This window comes from Pezoporus wallicus, unplaced genomic scaffold (assembly GCF_028554395.1).
Source record: "Pezoporus wallicus isolate ANWC-B61680 ecotype Strahan unplaced genomic scaffold, APGP_CSIRO_Pwel_v1 scaffold_7392, whole genome shotgun sequence".
Lineage (NCBI taxonomy): Eukaryota > Metazoa > Chordata > Aves > Psittaciformes > Psittacidae > Pezoporus > Pezoporus wallicus.
Genome location: NW_026639923.1, coordinates 656,614 through 681,622, shown reverse-complemented (window position 1 = coordinate 681,622; position 25,009 = coordinate 656,614). Strand labels below are relative to the sequence as shown.

The 25,009-nt window shown below is 56.6% G+C and overlaps 1 protein-coding gene across 1 annotated transcript; it reads right to left on the bottom strand.

The window, feature by feature from the left end:
* Positions 1-451: 451 nt before the first annotated feature.
* On the bottom strand, positions 452-23,089 carry RADIL (Rap associating with DIL domain). The gene is made up of 16 exons (XM_057416844.1): positions 23,026-23,089; positions 18,967-19,071; positions 15,685-16,246; positions 10,360-10,673; positions 8,732-9,391; positions 8,548-8,585; positions 7,346-7,506; positions 6,584-6,696; positions 5,519-5,756; positions 4,843-5,015; positions 4,308-4,458; positions 3,764-3,954; positions 2,637-3,015; positions 2,266-2,405; positions 1,356-1,495; positions 452-758 (listed from the first exon to the last, which is right to left on the bottom strand). Exons 2-16 carry the CDS (start codon positions 19,000-19,002, stop codon positions 653-655), a joined length of 3,402 nt encoding a protein of 1,133 aa, XP_057272827.1. The 5' UTR covers positions 19,003-19,071; positions 23,026-23,089; the 3' UTR covers positions 452-652.
* Positions 23,090-25,009: the final 1,920 nt, after the last annotated feature.

Below are 25,009 nucleotides of genomic sequence, written 5' to 3'. Positions count from 1 at the left end.
TGCTTCCCATCCCAAAGCAGGCCTAGGGGCAGTGTGGTTATAGCCAAGCAGCAGAAAGGCACCTGACATAGGACATGGCACCAGGGAACTTGATCTTCTAGCAATGCATCCCACTTCGAATCCTGCTTCTGGGTGCTTATGCTGCTTTACCATTCTCAAAGCTGGGCACCCTTTTCCAGCCTGCTATGCCAGCACCTCCAGTGGTCACTGCCACAGGCAAAACCCAGGCCTGCCCCACATGCCAACCTTTAAATCCCAAAGGTGTTTCAAGCCTTCCACCTGCCAGCATGGAGAAATCACGCAGGGCTGCCAGCCTAGAGGAATGGAGGAGCTGTGAAGGGAGCATCCCCTTCCTGCCCCCTGCCAGAGGGGACAAAGAACCAGGCAAGCTCCTGAGAAGGATGATACATAGTACAAGGTGAAGCTGGGCAAGAGATCAGGAATAATGCTCCCAGTAAGTGCACTGGGAGCAGCGTGCACCTCCCTTGCTTGTCCTTTCATCCGCTGCAGTGCAGGGGTGAGGTGTCGATAAGCAAATCAAGGGCGGTTGTGGAGTCCCGGTCCTCCCTTTTGCACTCCAGGCTCCCCAGGGTCAGCCTGAACCAGAGCTGCACCCACAAGCTGCTGCAGAAGGACCCTCGTGCCACAGGGACTAGGAGGAAGATGAGCTGGAACTGATTTTTTTGGCTATTTCCATGTCCGACTTGGCAACCAGGAACCGCAGCTTCTTCCCTCCGGAGCGGATGAGGTCCACGGCACTGCAGAGAGCAGCAACAGGGAGAGGGGTGAGTTCTGGCTCCCCGCAGCTTGCCAGGAGCCTGCCAGGTCATTGACATGTACAATATCCCCCCCCCCCCCCCCCATTTGCAAAACACCTGCACCCTCTGCTCTGTGCCTGCTCAGTGTCACAGGCAGGGTCTGTTTCTCTTCACAGAGAGCCTGGTCTCCATGCCAGTGCTGCCAGGGTAAGAACAAACAAGCCCTGAGGTGTTCTGCCCCACGGGCTCTGCAGGGTGCAAGCTGTCCCATCCCACCACCTTTGAGAGGAACCGTGGGGTGGGCTGGGGTTAGAGCAGCAGTGCATTGCTGAGAACCATCTCTGGAGCAGTTGTTGCTCCCTGATCCCTCTTCCAAATCCCCAGAAAACTGCCTTTCCCTATTTCCAGTGTCCTGGGTAGCTTTTTCCTCTCTCTGCAGCTTGCTTTTACTGCAGCATCCTCTGCATTATTGACTGTACCAGGGACTTGGAGACCCCTGTGCAGCTCTTTGCTGCAAAACAGCTGAAAACCTGGCCTTGAGCACCAATTCCCACAGTGCTGATACCAGCCCAGGCCCTCCTGCAAGGTGCAACTCACCTTTGGTAGTCTGCCCCGATGAGACTGGTGCCATTGACAGCCAGGATGCGGTCCCCAATGGAGAGCCTGCCATCCGCAGCCGCAGGGCTGTCCTCGATCAGCGTGCGGATGTAGATCCCAGGGGAGCAGAGAGGAGTGTGCTGTTGGCAGGGAAAGGTGGTGAGTGACCAATTGGGGCATAGGGGACATGAAAGGTTTGTGGTCCCAAAAGGCTGAGCTATCTGGGAAGGGTGACTGTCCCCTGCGGCTCACAGCCAAGCGGGTGCCTGATGCACTGGGGAACTTGACGGATGGGTGCTGGGGACGGTGTCACAGTAACAGGAAGGAAATGCAAGCCTTCAGTTTTATATCAATTTATAAAGGAGAGCTGGGGGCAAGTTTTCTTGTTCAGTTTCATTAAGGGTAAAGCATCGTTAACCTGCAGCCATCTTGGGATGGGAGCTCTTTACTCTTTGTCGCAGCAGCTCGGTGATGCCCTGTTTCCTACTGACTAATGCACTGCCGTGAAAGGGCACTTAGTAAAATGATCCACCACGCTCAGCCAGATTGCAACGTCCCCATGAGCAATGAGTGCTGTTCTTGGAGCAGTTCTGGCACCCTACGAGCTTCCTTTGCCACCCGCTGAAGGGTGGAGGAAAAGACCTCGGCTGAGTCATTTTCCTTCCACCAGAGGGCTGAGCCTGTCTGCTCTCTCCAGCTGTGGGACAGATGTGATGGCCTTTGCGTGCACGGCACAGCAACCTGGGAGCAGGGATCTGCTCCTCCTGAGAGATCCGTCTACACCTCGTTTTCCCTAGGAGAAGCACTCTAGCTGCCATGAGGAAGCCAATAGCTTCTGGATGGTTTCACATGTCCCACGCCAGCTCTTTGGAGGGGCATCAGGCCTGTCCTGTGATGGGTGAGGACTCACCAAGCCATCAATCAGCCCCATCCCCAGCCCGATGGGTCCTCTCTCCAGCTCCACCACGAAGACGTAGCAGAAATCATCGGTGGCAGAGCTGCGGCTGGAAGACTCTGGTGTGGGGTAGTCATAGGGGGTCGGTGAGCATCCTGCCAGCAGAGAGACTGGGTTATCACTATGGCATCACCCAAACCAGCCTCACAGCTCCCCAAAACCCCATCAAAGCCAATCTCGGGTACCCCCAAGGCTGCGATGCTTCATTTGCTCTCCTTGTCCAAACACGGACAAGTCCCCACAGGAACCAGGGAAGGAGAACAGCAGCAAACACGCTCACACCCCGATCCTGCACCCCAAATCAGGGCAGTGCCAGCTGTCATTACCTTCAGGAGTGCTGCTTTTGGTGCCATTCATCCCGTTCCTCCGAGGGTCCTGCAGCCCCTTGCCGGTGCCCTGCGGGGACTCTGGGCTGAGGGAGTCGAAGTTCAATGGGGTGGTGGGGGGTGTCAGGAGGCAGGAGGGGTCTGTGGGTGCTGGTCCAGCCTTGGGGGGCAGGCCCCTGACCAGCTGCAGCTGCTGGAGCCTCTCCTGGAGCTGGGGCTCACTGTCGGGGTGCTCACAGGGGCAGCCATTGGTGGCCAGGCAGAGCAAGGGGCTCCCCTCTGGCTCGGTGCAATGGTCCTCCTGGGTGATGGTGCTCCCCAAGGCAGCAGCAGGGCTCCTGCTCACCTCCAGGACATCTGCTGTCGTGCATGCCTCTTCCTTAAGGAGAGAAATGCTCTATGGGACCCTCTGCATGTGCTCGTCACACTCTACCTGTGCGCTCTGCAGGCACGAAGGCTGCTGGTTCCAGCCAAAGCCTTGGAAATCTGGATGCTGCTAGGGCTTGTCCTAGCACAATTCTGCACCCCAGGTTTGCGGCCGGGGCTGTGCTGGGGATGCTCACAGCCAAACAGAAGGGGTTTCCTGGTCATGTCTGTGCTGGGGGGAATCCCATTGGAGGGTGACACTGGGGGAGCACAGTGATGTGGTCCAAGGGTGGCACAAGGAGGTAGTGGTGCGTGTGGGTGCTGCAGTCAATGGGGAGAAAAGAGCAGCTGCTAGAGGAATGTCCTCCACAGGGAGCTGGGGATGAACAGCAATTGAGCTTAGCACCTGCAGCACATCTCACCCTCCCTGTGCTTTATAGGAATTAGCTAATCAGTGCTTTTGTGCTTGCTTGGCTACACGGGGACAAACAGGGCAGGGAGGAGCAGGAATACACAGGGAGAAGGGGAGTGCTGCCTACAGATATCCCCCTTCTTCCCTCCTCCCCACTAACAAGATTGCTGGGACAGCCTGTCCTTCCTGCTCACCTTCCCACTCCCCCCAGGCTGGGGGATTAACAGCACTAATCCTTCCAGCAGCTCTACGTGAGCTCTACAGCAAGCCCTTGCCCTGGGCTCAGAGGGATCCAAAACCCTTCTGCCTACCCAGGAGAGAAGCAGCCCCTCCATGGGGTACAGGCTACCTTTGGGGGTGCTGAGCCCGGCCGGTCGCTGGTGCTGGGACTCTTGCTCTGCAGGCTCCAGAGGAAGTGGCGGATGTAAAGGAGGTGCCTGTAGATGTTGTCATCCAACGTCTCCACCTCCAGGTCCACTTTGAAGCCCGCGCTAGGCAGGATGATGGGAGGGTGGTTGTCAAAGGACTCCAACATCTCATCTGAAAGGCAGAGAGGTTAACACTGGCCTGGCTGTACCCTGCTCCTGCCTCCCGACTCTTGGCCATGTGTGGTCTTCCAGATGGGACTGGGGACACGGTGAGGTGCAAGGCAACAGCATTCCCCATTTGGGCACACAGAAAGAGCCCCAAGCCCTTCTGAGTGCACTTTGCACCCTTTGCAGTATCAGAATCACAAGGCCATGGTTATTCCCAATCACTGCAGTTACTACAGGAGTCCCCAGGAGGAGAAGGGAATTGTCTGCTTGGCTTCTACACAAAAACCCCAGAGGGAGCCTGTGTGTGAGCAGAACACAGTGACCAGAGCAGCACTGAGCGCGAAGCCGGGGCCTCACCGGGCTGGAAGGTGGCCGGGCTCTCCTCCTCGCTGGGCTGCCACGCTGCGATGCAGCCCACATCCATCACCGCCTCGCACTGGCTCAGCACCCGGTGGAGCTGCGCGGGGCTCAGCGCAGGGAACTCGGCTCGCAGGGATGCCCAGGTCATCTGAGCAAGGAGACAGAGCATGGGGTGAAGAGGTGAGGAGCTGCTTTCAGTGAGAAGCTGCGGCTTGCGAGGGGAATGGGAGGGAGAGAACAGGCAAGATAGAATCATAGAATCCCAGACTGGTTTGGGCTGGAAAGAACCTAAGCTCATCCAGTTCCACCCCCCTTCCAACACCTTCCACTAGACCAGGTTGCTCCAAGCCCCATCCAACGTGGCATTAACACTTAAAGATGGAGTGAACCTGAGCATCCCTCTTTGATACTGCGCACCCAACCAACACGGGGTGACAGGCTGCAGAAGAAGGCACATATCATGGTAGGGACCCCCAAACACCAAGCAGCGTTTCTCCTGCCTGTGCCCATCCCGATGCCAGGCACCCCTCACCTGCACCAGCTGGGAGCCGGGCATGGCCAGCAGGTTGGCCACGTTGGCAAGTTTGGCAAAGAACTGCTGGGCGAGCTGCTCGAAGCCAGCGCCACGCAACCAGTCGAGGAGCAGCCGCACGCTGGCACGAAGCTTCACCCCCTGTGACCAGTGGAAGCAGCCAAGAGAGGAGCCTGAGGAGGCAGAACATCCATCAGCACTGTCAGGGAACAGGTCACCTTGCCTTCAGCTGGAACCCGGGGGGAGGGATGCCCCAGGGAAGTGAAATAGATGCAGGTTAATGGCCCCAGCATCCTATAGCTGTAAGTACTGGTGGTGGTTGGATGGCACCTGGCACTAATAGCAGTGTTAATGAGGGCTAATGAGCACCTCAGTCAGAGAGCAGGCTGCAGTAGCTTATTACTGAGTTGCTCTCAGCATCCTTTGCTCAGGCTCAAAAGGGCAGTACTCTTGCAGGAGGTGAGGATAGGGCACTTGTGGGACTAAACCCCTCCTGGGAATGGGAATGGCAACTAGGTCTGTGCTTGACCTGCTCATCCCCAGCCCCTTGAAGCTGCTTGAAGCTCCCTCCCTCCTGTACCCCTCAAGGTGGCACTGGGATGGACTGGAGGATCTCCCAAGGGGTCAGTGCCCTAAAGGTTACCCGGTCCGGGCTGGGTGTTGCAGGAGGACTGACCCTTATCCAGGAGCTGGTTGAAGAGCAGGGTGTTGGAGAAGAAGAAGAGGTAGGCGAACATCTGGGAGGTGATCTCGGGGTGCACTTCGTACTGGCGCAGCAGGTCCAGCGCTGCCTGGTAGATGAGTACAACCCTGCGGAGCTCCTCGGGCAGCGATGGGTTCGCACGCCAGCTCTCCCTGCACTCATTCTGGAAGGGGTTGCACTCCAGCAGCGCAGGGAGAGACACGTACAGACACTGCGGAGAGAGGTCAATTCACACCACCATGATCCTGCTGCTTTTTCCCTTCTTTTCCTTTCCATCAGCCCCAAACCCTTCCAACCCCCCTCACCTCCACAAGCCAAGCAAAGTGCTGCTCTGGTAAGGGGTTGCTCTGGCTCACCCCTGCCTCGATGCGCTCCGGTGGTGCACAAGGATGTATTTGAATCATATATAAATATTAAATAAATATAAAAATGAACGTTTCTGGTGCTTTTAGCAGTTGGAGTTGACAGTGTGGGACCTCAGCTAAAGGGACCTGAAAACTGAGCTGAACCAGGGCTGGGAACAAGGGTGAAAGAAAAACCAGAACTAATGGGGATGACCTTTCCCTATGGATTAAACGGGAGAGCAACACCTAGCATCCACTCCTGCTAAGGGGAAGGTGAGCGGTGCCTGCGTCCCTGCGTGCTGACACCAGCACACAGCAGCCTTTCTTCTGCCTCACACTGCCCGCTCTGTTCCCTGCTCCCGATGCTGCCTGGCTCTTGCGGTCCAACGGCAACGGTCCAGGGGCCCCTTTCCATCACACCCTGAATCACACCATTATGCCACGCTGGCCGGAGCCAAGCAGCTCTCCCCAAACGCCTCCCCTGAGCCGCTGCACTGCAGGCAAGGAAACACGCTGCAGTAATTCAATCCTTCTCCTGGGCTGTGACCAGAAATCGGGACATTTCAGCCCAAAGGAAAACACCTCAATGTGGTGGAACTGCCAGCTTAAGGAAACCTTCTGCAGAGCACAAGAGCTGCTGGGGATGCTTGTGCCTGCCCCATGGGATGCTGCTCCCCTCCCTGCAAGCACATACCTTGGAGATGTAGTAGACACACTGCTGGAAGGTGTACATGATCACCTCCTCCAGCACCGTCATCGCCTCCTCGCTGGCTGTGATGGTCGAGGAGAAAAGAGACTCCTTGGAGCCTATGGGACAGACAGAAGAGGATGGGGAGCAAACCGACAGCAGTGAAATGGGCTGAAGTCACTGCTCCCAAATCCCCAGGGTGATGTTATCGGTGCTTCCAGGCTGGCATCACCACTGTGGCATCCCTCGAAGAGCCACTGGCAGCACAGCGCAGTACCACAGCATGGCAGTCTCAGCCCACGGATGCACCCCTCCTTCCAACAGCCCACTGCCTTATATGTTTTTACTTGCTGCATAGACCAGAAGGTTTCTGAGGCTCATTTAACTCCTTTTTCCTTCTTTTCTGTCTTTTTGGCTGGCACTAACACAGGCTCACCAGTGAGCAATTCTGCCTGCAACCCCAGCAGCCAGCGGGCGAAAAGCTGCCCCCAAAGCATTAACCACAAGCTGCCACGGTGGGAAGGGGAGGTGGATAAGGGGAATACAACAAAACCTGGCCCTGAAGCTGAGCAGCACCACTGCACGATGTGAGGCTGCTCCTCCTGCACGGATTACCCCAGTTTGCACTGCAGAGATGCCCCTGCTGATGAGGATTGGGGGGGGTTAAAGGAGCATCTCGGTGGCACTGACCACTCGTTGCAACTGGGGATTAGCAGAGCAAAGGCACTCGGGCTGGAGAAGCAAGCAGGGTGCTCTGTCCAGCCTTACCTCTGATGTCCAGCTCCTCCTCCATGCTCTGGATATAGGTGGGTGATTTCTGCTGGATGAAGTAAAGGATCTCAATAGCGTTGGCCATCCAGAAGAGGATGTGCTGCAGGTCTGGGAGAAGGTCCGTGACGGAGAAGTGGGACAGGGTGGCAGGGTCCTGGCTGGGGAGACACAGTGAGCATTACGGCTGCTGCTCCTCAGCATCCCCACTCAAGCTTCTGGGGAGAAAACACCCAGCCTGGGGCAACGCCAAAGAGCTGCTGCATCCCCTCACCCCCAAGCCCAGAATCCCCCTAAGGAAGACAAGTGATCTGGTGGTCCCAGCTCCATGGGACGGCAAAGGAGACCATGCAGGGACCAGGGTGGCCGAGGGCTGCTTGCTCTTTGTGGGGTGTCACTTTTGGGTGAGACTGCCCATAATAGAGCGGAGCTGCAGTAACTGCTTCTGGCTCTCCCCAAGCAGTATGTGCTGTTCCTGCCAGCTCTGGACGGCTGAACCCAGCCCGCCCGCATGGGGCTGCTCAAAAATAAAACTAACCAAATAAAAAGCATCTGGGAAGTTGCTCAACTGCTTTTCCCTGCTGTAGGAATAGGCCTGGGAAGCATCCGCAGGAGCTCGTCCTAGGGGAGAGCTTGCAGCAAGCACCAGCAGTTTCTCCAGATGTTGCTTTGGAGCCTGGATCTTGGAAGCGGCTGGGAAGGCAGCCCCCCCACACACACACTGCTGTGATAGCCCCAAGGTGGTGCTCCCCATCCCTGTGCCACCATCCCTGGATGCACACTGCAACACCAACCGTATCTGCACTCCACAGACAGGTCTTCAGCATTAAGGGTGTGAGACCCTGCACCGAGGCCATCCCTGCTATATCCCTTAGGAATTCTGAAGCCACATGTGCAAAGCCTTGGCCAGGTCTTGGATCAGAGAAGACCCCAGAGCTGCTGCAGGTCCTATTCCTGCAGCAAGCTCGCCTGCTTTTCCAGCCCTACACATTTCCAAGCAGGAGCTCTGTAGGCAACGTGGCAAAAGAACCAGGAGCTGAATGCATGGGATTAAGCAGGAAAACTCAGTGTGTGTCAGTGCCGTCAGGCACTTTGAAGGTGGCTTTAGGCAGCCACAGGCTCCCCTCGCTCATAGAGGAAGAAATGGGTTGAATTCTCCCCATTCAGGGCCAAGACAAGGCAAAGCAGGAGGCTGCACTTACTGCTGGGACTGCTTTTCGGCCAGCTCCCGTGTCCGCTCCTGGGCAGGGAGAGAAGGGGAAAGCAAAGTGAAACCCAGTGGGATGGGGTGGCACGAGCATCACCCAACCAGCACTCGCTGCCTCCTTGAGGGGGTATCAGCAGCACCCCCACCCCACCAGCACCCCCATCCCACCGCTGACTGACCCACACCGTCCTCTGGATCATTTTGGCCACTTTGAGCAGCAGCTGCCCGAAGTCTCCCGGCTCGAAGCTGGTGGCCGAGTGCTGGATGCAGAGGCAGAGCAGGAAGGCGGGTGTCAGCTTGTGGTCGTCCCCACCGGGCTCGATCAGGGTCATGATGCGCCGCAGCAGCACATCCTCAGCCGCCGGCTCGAACTCCAGCAGCAGCTTCCTGCGGGGTGCCCTGGGGCCGGCGGCAGGCGAGGGACCCCTCTTTTTGGTGGCGGGGTCCCTCAGCAGGCTGCCGCATGCCCTGCAGACAGGGCGACCCTCGGAGACAGCGGGGTGCAGGGCTCGCAGCCTCAGCAGGGTCTGTGCTGGCAGCGGCTGCGCCTTCATGGGGTCCTTATAGAGGAGCAGGTAGTAGAGACCGAGGGAGAGGAGGTCCCCGTGCTGCAGCACGACCGTCCGGGCCACCTCGGTGAAGTTGATGGAGATGCCGGCACCGGCGATGGGCTCCAGCACCAGCTTCTCCTCCGAGCAATGCCGGGAAGGTCGGAGCTTCCTGATGGTGCAGTGCAGGGGCAGGATGTCGGGGGCTGACAGGCTGATGCTGGGCTTGCTCGCCTGCGTCCTCTGGCCCACCGTGTGCTGCTCGCGGTTCAGCAGGTAAACCAGGCTGTCCTGCCAAGGGGGGAGAGACACGGCATGAACCAGGGATGGAGGGGCAAAAGGGACCCTCCTCTCTGCCGTGCAGTGGGTGCTGCAGCATCCCGCTGTCCCCAGCCATCCCCCTGTCCCCTGCATCTTTGCATGGCAGAAACACATTTCTCTCTGCTGAGCAGGACAGCAGCGATCCCAGCTTTGGGCATGCTAATAAATGGGGACAGTAACTTTGGGCATGCAGTGAATGGGGCTGCTCTGGGCAGAAGGAGTTCTCCCTCCATCTCTCACCTCCTTCTCCCAGCTGCTTGTCCTTCCCACCTTCTTCTGCAGCAATGCCTGCATCCCCCAGCCCGGGAGGACAATGGGACAGCAGTCAGAGCAGAGACTCCCTGCCCTGCCTTATTCTCCAGCCTGCTCCAAAGCAGGTCTCATAACCCACCCCCCGTGCCTCAGTTTCCCCAGCTGTACTAATGGGGTGGCTGCAATACCAATGTCACCCTGCAGAAACCTTGGCACAGCCTGATTCCCAAAGGGGACAAAGTAGCCATTAACTACAAGAGGCATCCCAGGCCTTCCCAGTTTTCCAAGTGCCTCCAGCATTGGGGACCAGGGGCTCCCAGCCGCTCTGTCTCCTCGCTGCCTCATTACGTTTGCCACTAGCAACCAGACAAGGGATGGGGCAGTTCAGCCATCACTCGCAAAACCGGACCATCCTTGCGCCAAGTCAGGGACGCTGCTCCCACATCCCTCTGGGATGCTACCGGGGGGTCCTCGCTCTGCACCCCCAGTGCTTGAGGGCAAGCTGGAGGACAGACTTGGTGACAACGCTGCAAGTCCCAGGCTGGCACCGCTCTAAAGGATGCTCTTCCACGCCACCACCCCAGCAGCTCCGGCCATGCAAGCAGCCCCCCGGGGCTTTAAGGGGTGATGGGACGAAAGCGGAGGGGGGTGCAGGGGGGTGCGCAGGGAGGCGGCGCGGTGCTTACATGCTGCTGGCTGTAGCCCTGCAGGAGCAGGAGGTGCGGGGACTGGTAGAGGGAGTACCGCATGCTGCTGCTGCTGCTGCTGCTGCCGCCGCTCCGCGCCGCCGCCGGGCTCCCGGGCAGGGTGGAGCAGTGCCGCTGGACCCGCTCCCCGGGACCGGCCCCGGTACCGACCCTCCGGGCCGGGATGCCCAGGCTGGTCTCGCTGAGGCTGCGCCGCAGGGCCGGGGGGGGGCCGAGCCGCTCAGCCCCAGCCGGTGCCCGCCGGGCCCCCCGCGCCCGGTGCCGCTGCAGCTTCCGCGCCTGGGCGTTGATGCCTGCGGGGATGGGGGGGGAAGAGCAGCATCAGTCCCCGCAGCCCCCCCCCCCCGGTACCGCAGCACCCTATGGCAGGGGGGACGCTGCAGCTTGGAGAGGCTCAAAGCATCCCCAGCCCCGGGTTGGTGTCCCCCCTGGTTTCCCTGTCCTCCTGAAGGGTGACAGCAGGACATCAACGCAGACACTTTCACCCCAATGCTACCACCATAGAGGGGGTGTCCCAGAACTCCTAGGCCCCCAAACCCCACTGACTGGGACAGCCAAGCTGGGCTCAGCATCCTCAGCATTCCCCACGCTGCGAAGGCTGGGGGGAGAGAGGAAAACTCTGCTAGAAAGAAATTCAGCTCAGTAAGAGCCTGGATACTGCTTTTTAGGAGCTACAGGGAGGTCCCCCCGGCCCCCACCCCGAGCATCATCAGGCACGGGAGCTGGAGCTGCAGTGGAGCCTGCCCGCTGCCTGCTGCAGGAGAAGCTGTAATTAACTTCTCCTAAACATCCATTCGGGAAGAGCTGCTTGCAAGAGGAATAATGGGAGCTGGAGCGAATGAATAGGCCTGGCCGAGCTGCAAAAGCAGCCCCTCGAGTGGCATCCCCATCCCTAAGGGGGTCCCCACAGACCCCTCCGTGCTGCAAGTGTGGCTCCAGCTCTGCAGGACAAGTTGGGGGTCCGATGGGCGATGCTCGTACCTGGGGTGGGCAGCCTCCTGGGAGCAGGTCGCTGGCATTCAGGGAGGACGAAGAGAGGGGGGAAAAGCCTAAAGGATTTGCTTGTGGAAGCAGCACTGCAGCAGCATCAGTGCAGCACAGAGCCAGAGCCCCATTTACGGCTCAGCCGACCAGCGAGCAGGCTGCGGCCAGTGATATTTGGGGACAAGCAGCGGGATTTGGGGACGGCAGAGCAGAGAGCCTGGTGCCCAGGGCTGCTTAAAGGGACACTCACAAGTTCAGACCCGAAAATGCCATCGGCCTTATTTGGTGAGGAACGGGCTGCTGGTTCTGGAATACATTTCTGTGTTTGTTTGTCTTAAAGCAAGTGCTCCATTGCTGGGAAAACGAAAGAGATGGGGATGGGGAGGGTGGTGGGAGAGGGAGAAAATAGCCCCTGCTGTTTACATGCCTTGGGATTAAGGCAAGGCACAGCCAAGTCACCCAAGCGGTCCAGTGCCCTGTGTCCTTCTTTAAAAGGCAATCGGCCCGCCTCATGTCCCCATCACGGCCAGCAGCACGGCATTGGGATGTCTGGGTCCCGCTGATGTGAAATCCAGGGAGTGCAATAAGCCCCAAATGTGCCACTGGGGATGCCAAATGCCCCCCCCCCCCCCCCCAGGAGCCCCGTCCCCAACCCACAGCATGGAAATGGACCAAAGGGATGAAGGATGGTTGGGCGATGCCTGGCTATGGAAGTGGAGGAGGAGAAGGGCTGGATCCTGGGGAGCTGGAGCTCATTGCATCGGGATGGAGGAGGGGTGCCAGGATTGGGGTCCCACCACCCAGAGGGAGACGCCATCACCGGTCCCTTATCTAGGGGAAAGGAAGCTTCTGTACTTGTTTTGTGCAGGAAAAGGCTGCTTTTTCAGTGCTGACAGAGCCCCCGTCACAGGCTCCCCGCTAACCCCGGAGCTGCCCTGGAAAGATAAACACGGCTCTTTTCCTGAGCATAACAAAGCCCCTCCATAAACCAGGATAGGGCTTTTTCCAGTCCTCTCGTACTGCTTTCTCTTCCCAAGCATGTGCAGAGTATCCCACCCGAAACACTGCACGAGCATCTCCAGTGCCGAGCTGCTGAAGCCACATGGTGATGGGGATGGGAATGGGGCAGGATCACGCCCTGTCCCTTAGGAAGAACGGGGCACCCCTGGCCAGCACCCACCAGGCCCCACCAAGCTGCTGCCTCTAAACCCATCCTGCATCCCAGGGGAAAACGTGTTGGTTGTGGTGCCTGGGATGTTGACCGGGATCTGCCTCTTTTCAGCCTAGGGAAGATGTTCCCTGTCCATGGCTGGAAATAAATCAGCCAACAGATACCTCCAGGGGCCCCAGGAAAGGAGAAATGCTTTGAATTTACCCAGGAGGAGCTGACGCCAGGCTGGTCCTTCCTAATGGAATCGCTACTCAGACCCTGCAGGGAATCTTCCCTGGATGCTCTCGTGCTAAGGCGTATCAAAGGCAGATCCTCGAAGGTACTTGCCAGAGCATCTTTTATAGGCTTAACTGCTAAGTTTCTCGAGTTGTGCGTGCGTTTCAGCCTCCAGCCTCTGGGAAAGCCTCAGCAAGCTCAGGACATGGTGCAAAATGGGGCTGTTTTGGAAGATGAATGCCATAAAGATGCCAAGGGCCGCACCTCTGGGTTGTGGGTGCTCTCCCCGGATGCTCCCTACCCACTGCCTCATTGCTCCCCAAAAGGAGTGGGGCTGAGGGGACAGGCATGAGAGGGAATCTGCCTCCTTTACTGCAGAGCTGCTCCACCTGTGCCGCTGCTAATCAGTGGCATGAGGAGCGAGCACCTTCCTTCCCAGTGGGAAGCAGCTAATAATGATTAGGATAATGGGTAACCCAGCAGATAAAACACCTGAGCTATGCGCTAATAGGCTTCGGATGGGTGTAGGGGCTTCCTCCCATCCATCAGCTCAGCAGCAGGCAGGAAGTGATGCACCAGCCTGAGTGACACCAGTGGTCCCAGTCCTGCAGCTCCAGCGATGCTTAATGTGGGTAAGGACCCTGCAGGTATTTCCCATGGGATCCTGCTTTGCAGCATCCTTGTTTTGTTTTCTAGGGAGCTGCAAGCCCGAAGTCCCTTTATGTTTGCACAGACGCTGCGTTTTCCACACCAGTGCATTTTTCCTCACCCTGGGCAGGCAGCTGATGCTTGGCAAGGGAACCTTTGCCAGCTTGGGGCTGGTGACAAGGGTGACCCTGGTGGAGGGCACTCACAGTCGGTACCCATCCCACCAGGGGTTTCATGTCTTTTGGGGATGCTGGATGAGGAGGAAGTAGATACTTCCCCCAGACATGCTGCATCATTCCCAGAAGCTTCTAGATGGGCTGGGAAGGTGTGGGTCCCAGCCCCACAGCACCCCTTTGGGCAGTGCCACCAGTATAGGGTAAGAAACTGAAAGAAAGGGCTGCAGGAGTGAGCTTTTAACGGGTAAGACAGATCGGGGCTGTGAGTGTGCAGAGCAAATAGCCCAAACAAACGTGGGTGTAGGTTTTGTGTCTCGGAAGAGCTTGGTCAGCTATGGAAAATGCCCAAAGGTTTAAAACATGGAGCATTTCCACCACCCCACCCAGGAGTGCTGAAACAAATGAAGGGATATCTACACTGAAAGCATAACGGGCTCATTTCCAGATCCAGGGCACGCGATCCCATCAGGAGCTGCTCCTTCATCAGCAATCACTGCAGGCTGCTGAGCCCAGGCCAGCTCGGTGCTGCCTGCTCCTGCACCAGGCAGCCTGCATCCTGCTGCTGCCCCAGCCTGTGTGGGAGCCTTGTCCTCCCCATCGCTGCCAGCCCACCCAGGTCACGGCTAGGAGCGCTGCATCCAAGGGGGAGGATTTGAGGCCAAGAGCTGATGTGACCTTGGGCTCAGGCTGGGAGCTGCCACGTGGCCCTCCCCACCGTGTGCTGTAACCATTGTGCTTGACTCTTGCCCTTGCCTCTATTCAAAAGATGCTGTTTTTAGAGTCACCGCTGTCCCAAAGTGCTTAAGGTCTCTCTGATCCTGCCTGAAGAAAGAGATGAAGGAGTAGAGAGCATCCACCTCTGCAGCTCCCTCCCTGGTCCAGGGGCTGGCAGCAGTAGCCTCTTTCTCTCTGTCACGCATGCAATGAGCTGGAACCTGTAGCATCCCCTCCATGGACTGGACACAGCAAGGGATAGAGGCAGCCCCGTCTCACCATTGGCATCCCATGGACCCCCCTGCACAGCATTAACACAAGGCCTGGGGGCTGTTTTCCCACTGCTCCTCCATTCCATTGGAGGTGAACCCATCCCAAGCCCCCCACAACACAAGCAACCCCTAAAGCTGTTAACTCCACACTCAGATTTTGGGGCATCTGGGCAAAATTGCAATAGCAAATCGCAGCCTCTGCTCTCTCTGGTTTCCTTCATTCCATGTGCCTGGTCTCCTTCCAGCCCTCATTAGAGCAGATTGGAAAGGAGCCCCATCCCTACTGGCATGGGATAGGTCAGGCCGTTTGTTCTGCTGCTGCTGGGGGCAACCTTGGCTCCTGTTTGCTGAGCCCATGGGCTAAACCTGCATCATCATTAGGCTGTTTCTGACAATCACAACTCCTTGCTACAGGTGTGAGGAGGCACTTAGTGCCCATCCCAGCAAAACCTCCCAAGCTGGATCTGGATGCTTCCATCAGCAGGTCAGACCCATCAAGGGCATCATGCAATTAAAAACCTGATTCTAAACCTTTCCACCCTCATCCTTGTGGGGCTTTTATCTGAGGGTGGGAGGAGGAAAACTTCATTAGCAGGGTCACTTATTAACCTGCTGGCTCCTAATGATGCCCTTATCTCCTCCTGCCAGCCTTAGATTCATCAGCTACCTCTGAAGGAGCTCTCCTGCCCTACATTGCTCTCCCTTCATTAGCTTTTCATCTTGCTTAATTGCTCCTGCAGATTTGCCTGGGGTGAACCACCTGGGGGATGCCCACAGGGAGATGGAGGTGCAGGAGAGCCGGGCGTGAAGCTGCACCAAAGCATGGGACACCACGATGTTGGCCCACAGTGATGGTCTTGCTGCCGCTGCCTGGCTGCAAGCGGGGTCCTGTATGAACCCCTAAACTGGCTGGGGTAAGTATTTGGGGTCGCAGGTACCAAAACTATGCAAGAGAGCTCTGAGTATCAACCCTACCCAGAAGCCTTGCAGCTAAAATGTGGCTGCCCTCCCGCTTGCACCACCCACCTCCCATTCCCAAAGCATGCAGAAGCTGCTGGTATGGGATGCCTGGGGAGGGTCCCATCTCCCTGGACCCTGTCCCTATCCCGCACCCAGCTCTGACCTGCAGTGGTGGTGTCCACATCCCTGGCTGCCATCTCCTCCACTTCTGCCCTCTTGCGCAGCTCCAGCCGCCTCGAGAAGCCCTCCCTGGGCTTCCACAGGTCCTGGATGAGCAGCGGCTTCTCGTGGTCACCGAGCACCCTCAGCCCTTCCGTCTGCCACTGCTTGTCGGGGCCCTCGAACCTGCCGATCACATCGCACAGGGCGTACTGCCCGGCGCTGAGCTGGCTCAGCCCATAGCGCTCCAGCGCTTCCTTCACCAGCTCCCGTGCGCCCGAGCTGCCCGTCACCAGCACGCTCTTGTAGTTGGTGCCCGTGCAGATGTTGCCCCCAAAGATCTTCAGGATGCCGGGGACCGAGAGCTGGGTGGAGAGCTCGGCTGGGTCGTCCTCATTGGGTGCTGGGGAGGAAGATGCTGAGCTCCGGTCCTTGTAGCTCAGGGTCCGGTACAAGACTTGGGAGAAAATCCGGCTCTGGCGCTTCAGACGGTTCTTGGATGGTGGGGCCATGGTGGAGGAGGAGGAGCCGTAAAACATGGTGCGTGAGGTCATTGTGGAGCGTGGCTGGGCAGGGGAGAGGAAAAGGGGAAGTCAGTGGTTTGGAGGCCAGATGGGCAGCATGGAAGCAGCAGGTGGTGGCCACGGAGGAGCTGCCGCCACCTCCAAAGTGAAAAAGGACAGCAGCAAGGGAAGGATGTTTCCCTTGTGCGACCCAAAACACCGGCAGCCAAGGTCCTTGATGTCAGCACAGTTACCCCAGGGTGGATTTGTCCCTGCAAATGCAGCTGGAGCAGCCCCAAATTCCTCCTCCATTGCATGCATTGAGGTCCTTCTCACCCAAGCAAAACGCAATAGGAGGAGAGCAGAACCCAGCGTGGCCCATCCTGGTCAGGAGCCAAGGCACCAGCAGTTACTTCCACTAACGAGTTTACGGAGCAATCCCATTTATTTAGAGGTGAAACAGAAAGCCGAAGTGGGAATTCGGTCACTCTGAGGTCACTGCTAAATGCTTTTGCTCACTGAGAGGCACAGGGTGAAAACGGGCTTTGATCAACCCTTCAAAACCAGCCTGACTCTGGCAAACCTCTTGGCTGTTGCTTGTTTGTGGAGGACACTAAAGCATCACTGACAAAGGCTGACCTTGTCACGTTAACCAGGGCAGGGCTGCTTGGGGCAGTGGAGATAAGGCCATGGGACCGTGGCCATGCAAGAGCTCCTGGTGCACCTCATCCATTGGAACAGGCTGGAAACCCAAGTGCTCTTCTGGCTTTAGGCTTCAGGCAGATAGTGCCAGATGTCACTGTCAGCATCTGGGGCCGGCTCTGAAATCACATCCCGGATGCACAACACCCGGCACTTGCGCAGCACTCATAACACGACCGGCTGCATCGTGAGCTGCTGGTGGGAAAGGTCTGGAAAGACAACTTCAGCATTCCCGATTCCAACAGCACAGGGATTTCCCTCGCCTCCACGTTTATAACATGCATCTGGCATGCAAGGAACAGCACTAGAGGACAGCCAAAATGTCACATCCCCAGCTATGCAGAGCAGCCCTGAGGCGTGATCCAGCAGTGCATGCAAGGTTTGTTTGGGATACCAGCACCTTTCTGCATCTGCAGCCCTGCCTTGCTCAGGCAGGATCTTGCCACCAGAGCAAACCCAGCACTATCAGGCAGAACGATGTTGGGCCTGGAAAGCCTCCAAACCACCATCTAATTCGGGAAGAGAACGTGTCCCTGCTGCTAATGGAAGAGGTCACCTTCTAACCCAGAAACAAGCTCCCTGCTGTGCACAGAGGGTTTCTGCGGGGCGTGCGTCCTCCCATCACAGAACCAGGCACCCACTGAATGCTGCAGATGGGGAAACTGAGGCACCAGCAGGAGCTGAGGCTGCAGGCTGTGACTGGGAGCTGTGTGATGAACCTCTAGGGATGGGGTTAGAGCTTTGGCTCTCCCCACACTGCTGCTCCTCTGCCAGTGCTGCTGCTCCCACTGGGGACATCCCTGGGGACACCCCTTGATGTCTGCTTGACATCCTTGATCTGTGCCACCTCCCAGGAGCACCGGGGCAGACCCGACCTGGGGAGCAGGTCAGGGCACTAACAGAGTCAGGTTCAGGAACAGCTACCCCAGGTTGTTAGCACAGCACCATCAGCCCTCATTAACATCAACCAGACCAAAACCTTCCGGTGTCCCTGTGAGACCTTGCCATCAAGGATGCAAAAGACAAACCTTTGTCATCAAATCACTGTTTTCAGCTTGCAGGTTTAATCTCCTCTGCCCTGAACTGCCTCCAGCACAAAGGGGAATCTTCTAATATCTGCTGGTGATAAAATCGTTCCTCCAAGTCCACATCACAGACTGAGACATCATCCTCGCTGCTTGCAGGTCCCTGCCTGGTTGTGAATACGTTATTTATAGCTCAGCTATTTTCCTGCTCTTTTGATCAAATGCAGCTTCTACAGAGTGCAGGGAGAAGGCATTTTATGGGGAAAAAATCAGGAGCCTGGATTGGGAGAATCTTCCAGCCTGGTCATCCCATTTTTCAACATCTGGAGTAACATTAGTGTGATTGAACCAGGCATCAGCCCGGGTCACCTTCTCCCAAAGACAACACATGGTCTTAATCCCCCTGAGGGCTCTGATGGATGCAGTGATAATGAATGGGCTCTTCCCACATCCATGTGCTCAGGATTGCTGGTCACAGGCATCTCCAAGGAGGTTAAAGAGAAATCTGGTACGTGCAATACCACTGGGTCCTGCGGTGAGAGCAGGGATGCTCCAGCTGGGCCCAGCTACCTGGACACAAGCTGTTAAGGGTATTAACAACCTCAGGTTGATGGGACGTGTGCTCCTGGACCTCCCAGCTCAGGCAAGCTCTCTCCTTGCTTCAGGCAGCCTCCCTGGAGGATACATGCCTGCAGCTATGAAGCATGACTCAGACCTTCCAAAAAGTCCCCTTCTTCAGCATCCAGAGACACCTCCACTAAGGACTACACCGGAATTAGCCAAAAGCCTGTGATTGCCTCCCAGTGGGATCCTTCACCTCTTCACATGCCACACCAAAACCAGCTATTTTCCATGGCCAGCACTGTCTGTATTTACCCTGCAGAGCTATGACAAATCCTTTTGGAATCCACATGGCCACCACATGTCCTTCCATCACCACAACTGACTGCAACCAACAGGGATTTTCCTGCTGGCCCTGAGGTTCCTGCTCCCACCATGGGTGAGCAGCTCCTTCCCACCAGTTCCAACCAGTGCCCAGGCAAAGCCTCCCCTTACCTTGCCATCCTTCTCACATGCCTTTTTTCCTTCCATTCATCCTCTCTCTTAAAACGAGCCTTCTCCCCTGTCACGCATTGTCCTGGGTGGGCATCCGTTGTGTCTCTGCAAGAGGAAGAGAAGTGATCCTGGGCTGCCCACAGACATCAGCTGTTCACAGTGTGGTGGCTTTGGAGGGCGCAGAGATGCTATGACTCCTCTCCTGATGTGCCTCACTTTTGCATGCAGACTACTGAACCATGTATATATCCCCTATGGCTCAGCATCCCACTGTATTCCCCCTGCCTCAAATCAAACAGCCCAAGCACAAGCTGCTGCCATCTGGGATGAATGGGGCACATTGCCACAGGGGATGCATGCCTGGTGACGCATGTGCTTGCACATGTTCGTCCAACCACAGATGGGGAAGTCCAGACCAGCCCCAAGCTCAGGCTCCATCGCAGCAGGAACGCGGCAGCCCTGGGGGGTGAGATGGAGCAAACCCAGCCACGGTGATGCCCATGGCAAAGGGACAAGAGAGAACATCTACAGGAAAAGAAATGCTATTGGAAAGGAAAGGCAGAGATGGGACCAGTGGCAACCCCATGACCTTTATCTCCTTCTCTTAAGCATTCACCTCCCCAGGGATGCCAGGCTGGGGACCCTCTCACCCATGGATGGACAACGAGTCCTGGACCAGCTCTTTCCCCTGCAGCCACAGCATGCTGGAATGCTCCCTGGGATCTGTTTTCCTTGAATCTCAGTTTATTTTGCTGGACATTGAGGAGAACCACCAAGCACAATCCCCTCACCCTCTCAGCATAGATCTGCAAGAACATGCTCACTGGTAACCAAAGGGAAAGAGAAAAGAAGTGCCTGCAGTGATTTCAGTGGTGTTTCTCAGAAAGAGCCAGCAGGGCACAAGAAATAGTCCTTTTCTGTTGCTCTGCTGTGATTGAAATTGCACCATCTCATTAAACCACTTCATCAGGGCCTCAGTGCCGCTTTGATCCAGCCCTTCTTGCTTGCCCAGCACTGGGGCTATGGGAGAAGCTGCAAGGTGACGGGTCATGATGCTAAAGGCAAAGAGATGCTGATGCCACCTCTGCTGCTCGCTGTGTCTTCTGATGATTAATTGCTCCCACAGGTTAAATATTTACGCCTTATTACCAGTGTGTCTGCCTTCAACTGCCAGACATTGATTCCTGTCATGCTTTTCTCTGCTCAATTAACAAGCTTTTGGCTACCATGTATTTTCTCCTCTGCGAGAGTATTTAGGTGCTTTAATCAAGCCACACTTGCTCCTCTTTGGTTTGATTTATGGGGGGATTAACGCAATGGCCGTCTCATCTCTCATTGTAAGACGCTTTCTGCAGTCCCTCGGTCTCTTCCCTGCAGCCTCCACACCTCCACTGAGATGGAGAGGCTGGGTTTGGCTGTCATCAGCCCAAATCCAGTTCTGACAGCACCCTGATCACAAAGGCAAATAACTGCTATTTCTTTCCATAGCAAAGTTTCCCATTAATCCTGGAAAATACTCAATTCTCCAGCATGGAAATCGGGATGGACACACACAGCCACCCCTCAGGCAGCTCCTGCTGGAGGAGGGAATGCGCCCCTGTGCTGTCTCTCCCAGCTTCTGCTGAAAACCTATCATCCAGGTTAGGGCCAGGAAAACATGGACAACTCCAGTTATTATTTTTGGGTGCAAAAAGACTTCCCTTTCCCATTTGGCTCCAGTTAGGAAGGCTTTTGCTTGCCCAGTTTACCGTCCAGATTTGTCCAAGCTATTGACATTGTGCTGCTCTGGGTCGGCCCCAGGATTTTCCAAGCAATCATTCCTATCTCCTTCCAGCTTCGTGATAAAAGCACTGAAACACGGAGGGCATGCAACCAGCTAGCAGTGCCCAGCAGTGATAATCTCCCCTGATAACTGCCTTTGAAATGAATCGGGTTTATTTCATACCGGCTTCCTTGACATCGTAGAATGTCAGCTCTAAATACTGGCCTGGACTGGGTTTAATACTGAAAACTGCAGGTTTTTACAAGAATATCACCTCACATAACTCAAATGCCTTGTAAAGTTGTATTACAGCCAGAAAGGCACCTCTCGCATCGGAGACTGAAGTCATTCCTACGTGCCAAGAGTTATTTTCCATAGAGGCACATTGGACAGCAGGAATTTATGCCTGGTGCTGAAGTCTTTCATCAATTAAAGCCTGCGCCAGGTTTCTCCCTCTTCTCCCAAGGGGATGCTACCAAGCCAAGCAACCTGTGGCTACCAGGTCATCTTACTCCCTTTTGGGAAGAGCAACAGCACTATTAAACCACTTTTTAAACCTCCTGGAATTTCCCTGGGGCAGACGCAGGTTTGCATGGATGGGCGGTGAGATTCCAGCTGCAGCCACCCCAGAACGGCCACCAGGAAAGCCATTTCCCCACATCCCCATTTGGAAAATTTCCCTTTTCTTTTCCCTTTATGTTTTGGATGGAAACCACTGCTCTAATGGCAACCACAGCAGCCTGGATGCTGCGAGCGCAGGGAGAGGCTGGCCGGCCCTGCAATGTGGAACAAATTATAACTGAGAGAGCAAAGGAAATGAGAACACCCTGGACACGGCGCCTTTGACGTGCGCTCCTTTGGCTCCAAATCCTGCCCCTCTGCAGATCCCATCCCTGCTGCTGAGGCAGAGCCCCCATTCTGGATCGAGTCTCTGCTTCAGAGCCCAGTTTCTTCTTGTGTGAGTTTTATCCATCTAATCTAGGGATGGACTGGAGGCTGATAATGTCGATGCCAGCCTCAGTGCTGTCTTTAGCCGGATCAGAGCAGGTAAACTCCTTACCATGTTATTATTAGCAGCAGGCGCTCTGTGGTAGCACCCTGGACCCCACAACCCAAGGACCATTCAAAGCAGGTATAAAGGCAGTCCTGCAAAGACGAACTAACAGCTTGTCCTAAAAGCACTTCTAGCTCTGCAGACAAATTATACTGATTAGGACTCAATTCTACAAGAACAACAGGAGTCCTTTCAGCACATTTTCTTTTCTCACTTCATTTTTTCCCCTATTATTTTGCAGGTTTGGAGCCACCAACGTGCATCAGCTCTCAGGCAATGCACAAGTACAAATTCCAGCCCTCTGCCCAGGCAGCTCTCACTTCTCACACAAGGAACACTCACAAAGAGCATTTGCTTTCTGCTGCCTCCTGAGCAGCAGAGTCTCCGTAGGCTGCCTAATTATAAGATCTTAGCAGTGATTCTTTTCCTGCGATAATTAACTGATCCTGGAGAGTGCTGAAAATAAGCACTTCCCAAGCAAGCAGCAAACTCCCCTGAGTTTCCTCTGCTAGAGTTACAAGTCAGCATGAAACTGCTCCAGCCACACGGGGACACAGACCCACAGCAGCTCCCTGCCAAGGCCTGAGATGCCACGACAGTCGCAAGCAGCTGAATACAGGTGAAACTGCGTGTGTGGAATAGCAGCGCGATCCCAAGGGGCATGCAAGGGCGAGAAGGATCCCAAGGGATGTGCAATGGGGAGAAGGATACCAAAAGGTGTGCAATTGGGTTAAGGGCCCCAAGGGGCATGCAGTGGGGAAAAGGACCCCGAGGGGTTCGCAGTCAGAAGCATCCCAAGGGGCACGCAGTGGGGAGAAGGATCCCAAAGGGTGCGCAGTGGGTCAAGGGCCACAAGGGGACACCCAGCGGAAGGAAGGGTCCCCAGGTGTCTGGCAATGGGACGAAGATCCCAGGGTGCTGCATCTCCCCAGCCTGGCCCCCGCCTGCCCGCTGCCCCGTAGGGTCTCCAACAGCAACCGGACGAGCCTCAACCCTCACCGCCGCTTTCCCCCTGCCTCCACTTTCCAAGCGGACGAGAAACAAGCGTGCCCGTCCCAGCAGGTGAGGAGAGCTGCTGGCCCCATCCCGGACAGCGGCTCCCGGGAGCGGGGAGCTCCGTACGGAGGGGCTGCCCGCGGTGTCCCATGGGATGCTATAGGGGAAGATCAGTCCCCAGACCACCCCCTCGGGTAGGGTCTGCCTTGTCCGGCCCCACGGTGCGCGCCCCCCCCGCGGTACTCACCGTGCGGGACACGGCGGCTGCAGCGCCCGGACCCGCCGGGGCTGCGCGGCGTGTCCCGCCGCCGGGGCGGAGCGCAGCGCAGCGGAACGGCACTGCGGCGCCCCCCTGTGGTCGCCCGCAGCGCTGCGCAGCGCCGAGCTCCGCGGGACGGGGTGGAGCGGTAGCGCCGGCCCTTGCGGCCGGTAGGAAGGGGCAGGACGCGACATGTCGCGACTTGATGGTGGAGCAGGGCCAGGGAAGGGCAATGCAGCTGGTGCAGGGCCTGGAGCACAAGTGTGATGGGGGACGGCTGAGGGACCTGGGGGGTTTAGTCTGGAGAAGAGAAGGTTTAGGGAGACCTTATGGCTCTCTACAAGTGCCTGACAAGAGGATGGAGTGAGGTGGGGTTGGTCTCTTCTCCCAGCTAGTAAGCGATAGGAGAAGAAGAAATGGCTTCAGTCTGCACCAGGAGAGGTTTAGACTGGAGAACAGCGACAGTTTCTTCACTTAAAGGGTGCTCAGGCATTGGAACAGGCTGCCCAGGGCAGTGGTGGAGGCTATCCACCCCTTGAACCGTTTTGAACACTATCCCTGGAAGCGTTCACAAACCCCATAGATGAGGCCCTCGGTGACATGGGTCAGTGGTGGTCTTGGCAGTGCTGGGGAACGGTTGGATTTGATGATCTTAAAGGTCTCTTCCAGCCTTGCTGATTCTATGGTTCTATTCCCCCTGGGCACAGTGCCCAGTGGAAATGCCAGGGGAGTGAGACAGCTTTGGCTAAACAGGTTTTATCAAACAAGCTCCAAAGGTGACCTGGAGCCTGCAGTGGCTGCAGGGTTGAGTAGAATCACAGAACAGTTTGGGTTGGAAGGGGCTTGTAAAGGTCCAACCCCTTGCAATGAGCAGGGACATCTCCAGTCAGATGAGGTTGCCCAGAACTACATTCATCCTGGCCTTGAATGTCTCCAGGGTTGGTGCATCCACCACCCCGCTGGGCAGCCTGCGCCAGTGTTTTACCACCCTCATTGTACAGAATTTTTTCCTCTCATCCAGACTGAATCTCCCCTCTTTTAGTGTAAAACCATCACCTCTCCTCCTATCACAACAGGCCCCAAATCAGGAAGGGATGGACCATAACAGCACTATAACAGCACCAGGGAGTTGTTTGAAACAAGGAGGTGGCCGATGCTCTGCCTCCATCAGCTGAAAGTTCTCCTTTTGGTTGAAGACATGGTGCAGGGGTTACGCTTTGGGTGGGGAGGTGGCTCTGCCACCCAGACACCCTCTGGGAGAGACAGCACCAAAGGAAAGCAAAGCAGGAAGCCTCCCAGTCCAGCCCGATTGCCGGCAGCAAACAAATTATGGGCGAGGTAGAAGTTGTGGGTCAGGTTTGGGGGTGAGTGCAGCTGCCCCTGGAAGCAGGGAACCCTCCCTGGCTCTCTGGGAAAGCTCCTGAGCCTGTGGGGGATCCAGCCCCGGTGTGATTACACTGGAGAGGTGCAAGCGAGAGTGGATGTGCAGAGCCCTGGGCGGGCAGCACCATGTGGAGGGCTTCATGAATGGGGGCAAATTCTCCTTCCACAAGGGGAGCCAGTGCCTGTGGGAGCTGGTGGGTGATGGTGGGTTTCCTCTCTGGGGTCCACAGCGAGCAGTGCTTACCTCCTGCCCCTTTCCTCCTCCCTAGATCTGGCATCCTCATCCCCCTGCAGATGCAGCCCCAGGACTTGATGCACATCAACCCCTGGCTCAGCTACAGCAGGAGAGGAGATGGCAGGGCCAGAGCATGCGTGCAGGGCTTGGCACCGAAACCACTGCGGTGAGGTGCTGGGGAGCCCTTCAGCCGCCACCACTGAGCATGGGGCCATCAGCAGCCACCAATTGTTCTTGTTTAAGGAAACCCCACAGCTTGGAGCTCAACCAGGCCATGGCCTCCCAGATTTCCCTGTGGTGTGAAGGGTGCAGCAGCACTGGGTCCCCCAGCGAGCCAAGGCAGAAGATGGCACT

Excerpts from the sequence above, each read along its gene's own strand:
- RADIL (XM_057416844.1), bottom strand. The coding sequence starts at position 19,002 with ATGGAAGGAAAAAAGGCATGTGAGAAGGATGGCAAG. Across the intron at positions 8,586-8,731 it reads TGATCCAGAGGACGGTGTGG|GAGCGGACACGGGAGCTGGC; the intron begins GTCAGTCAGCGG and ends CTCCCTGCCCAG. Across the intron at positions 3,016-3,763 it reads CGGGCTCAGCACCCCCAAAG|GAAGAGGCATGCACGACAGC; the intron begins GTAGCCTGTACC and ends TCTCTCCTTAAG.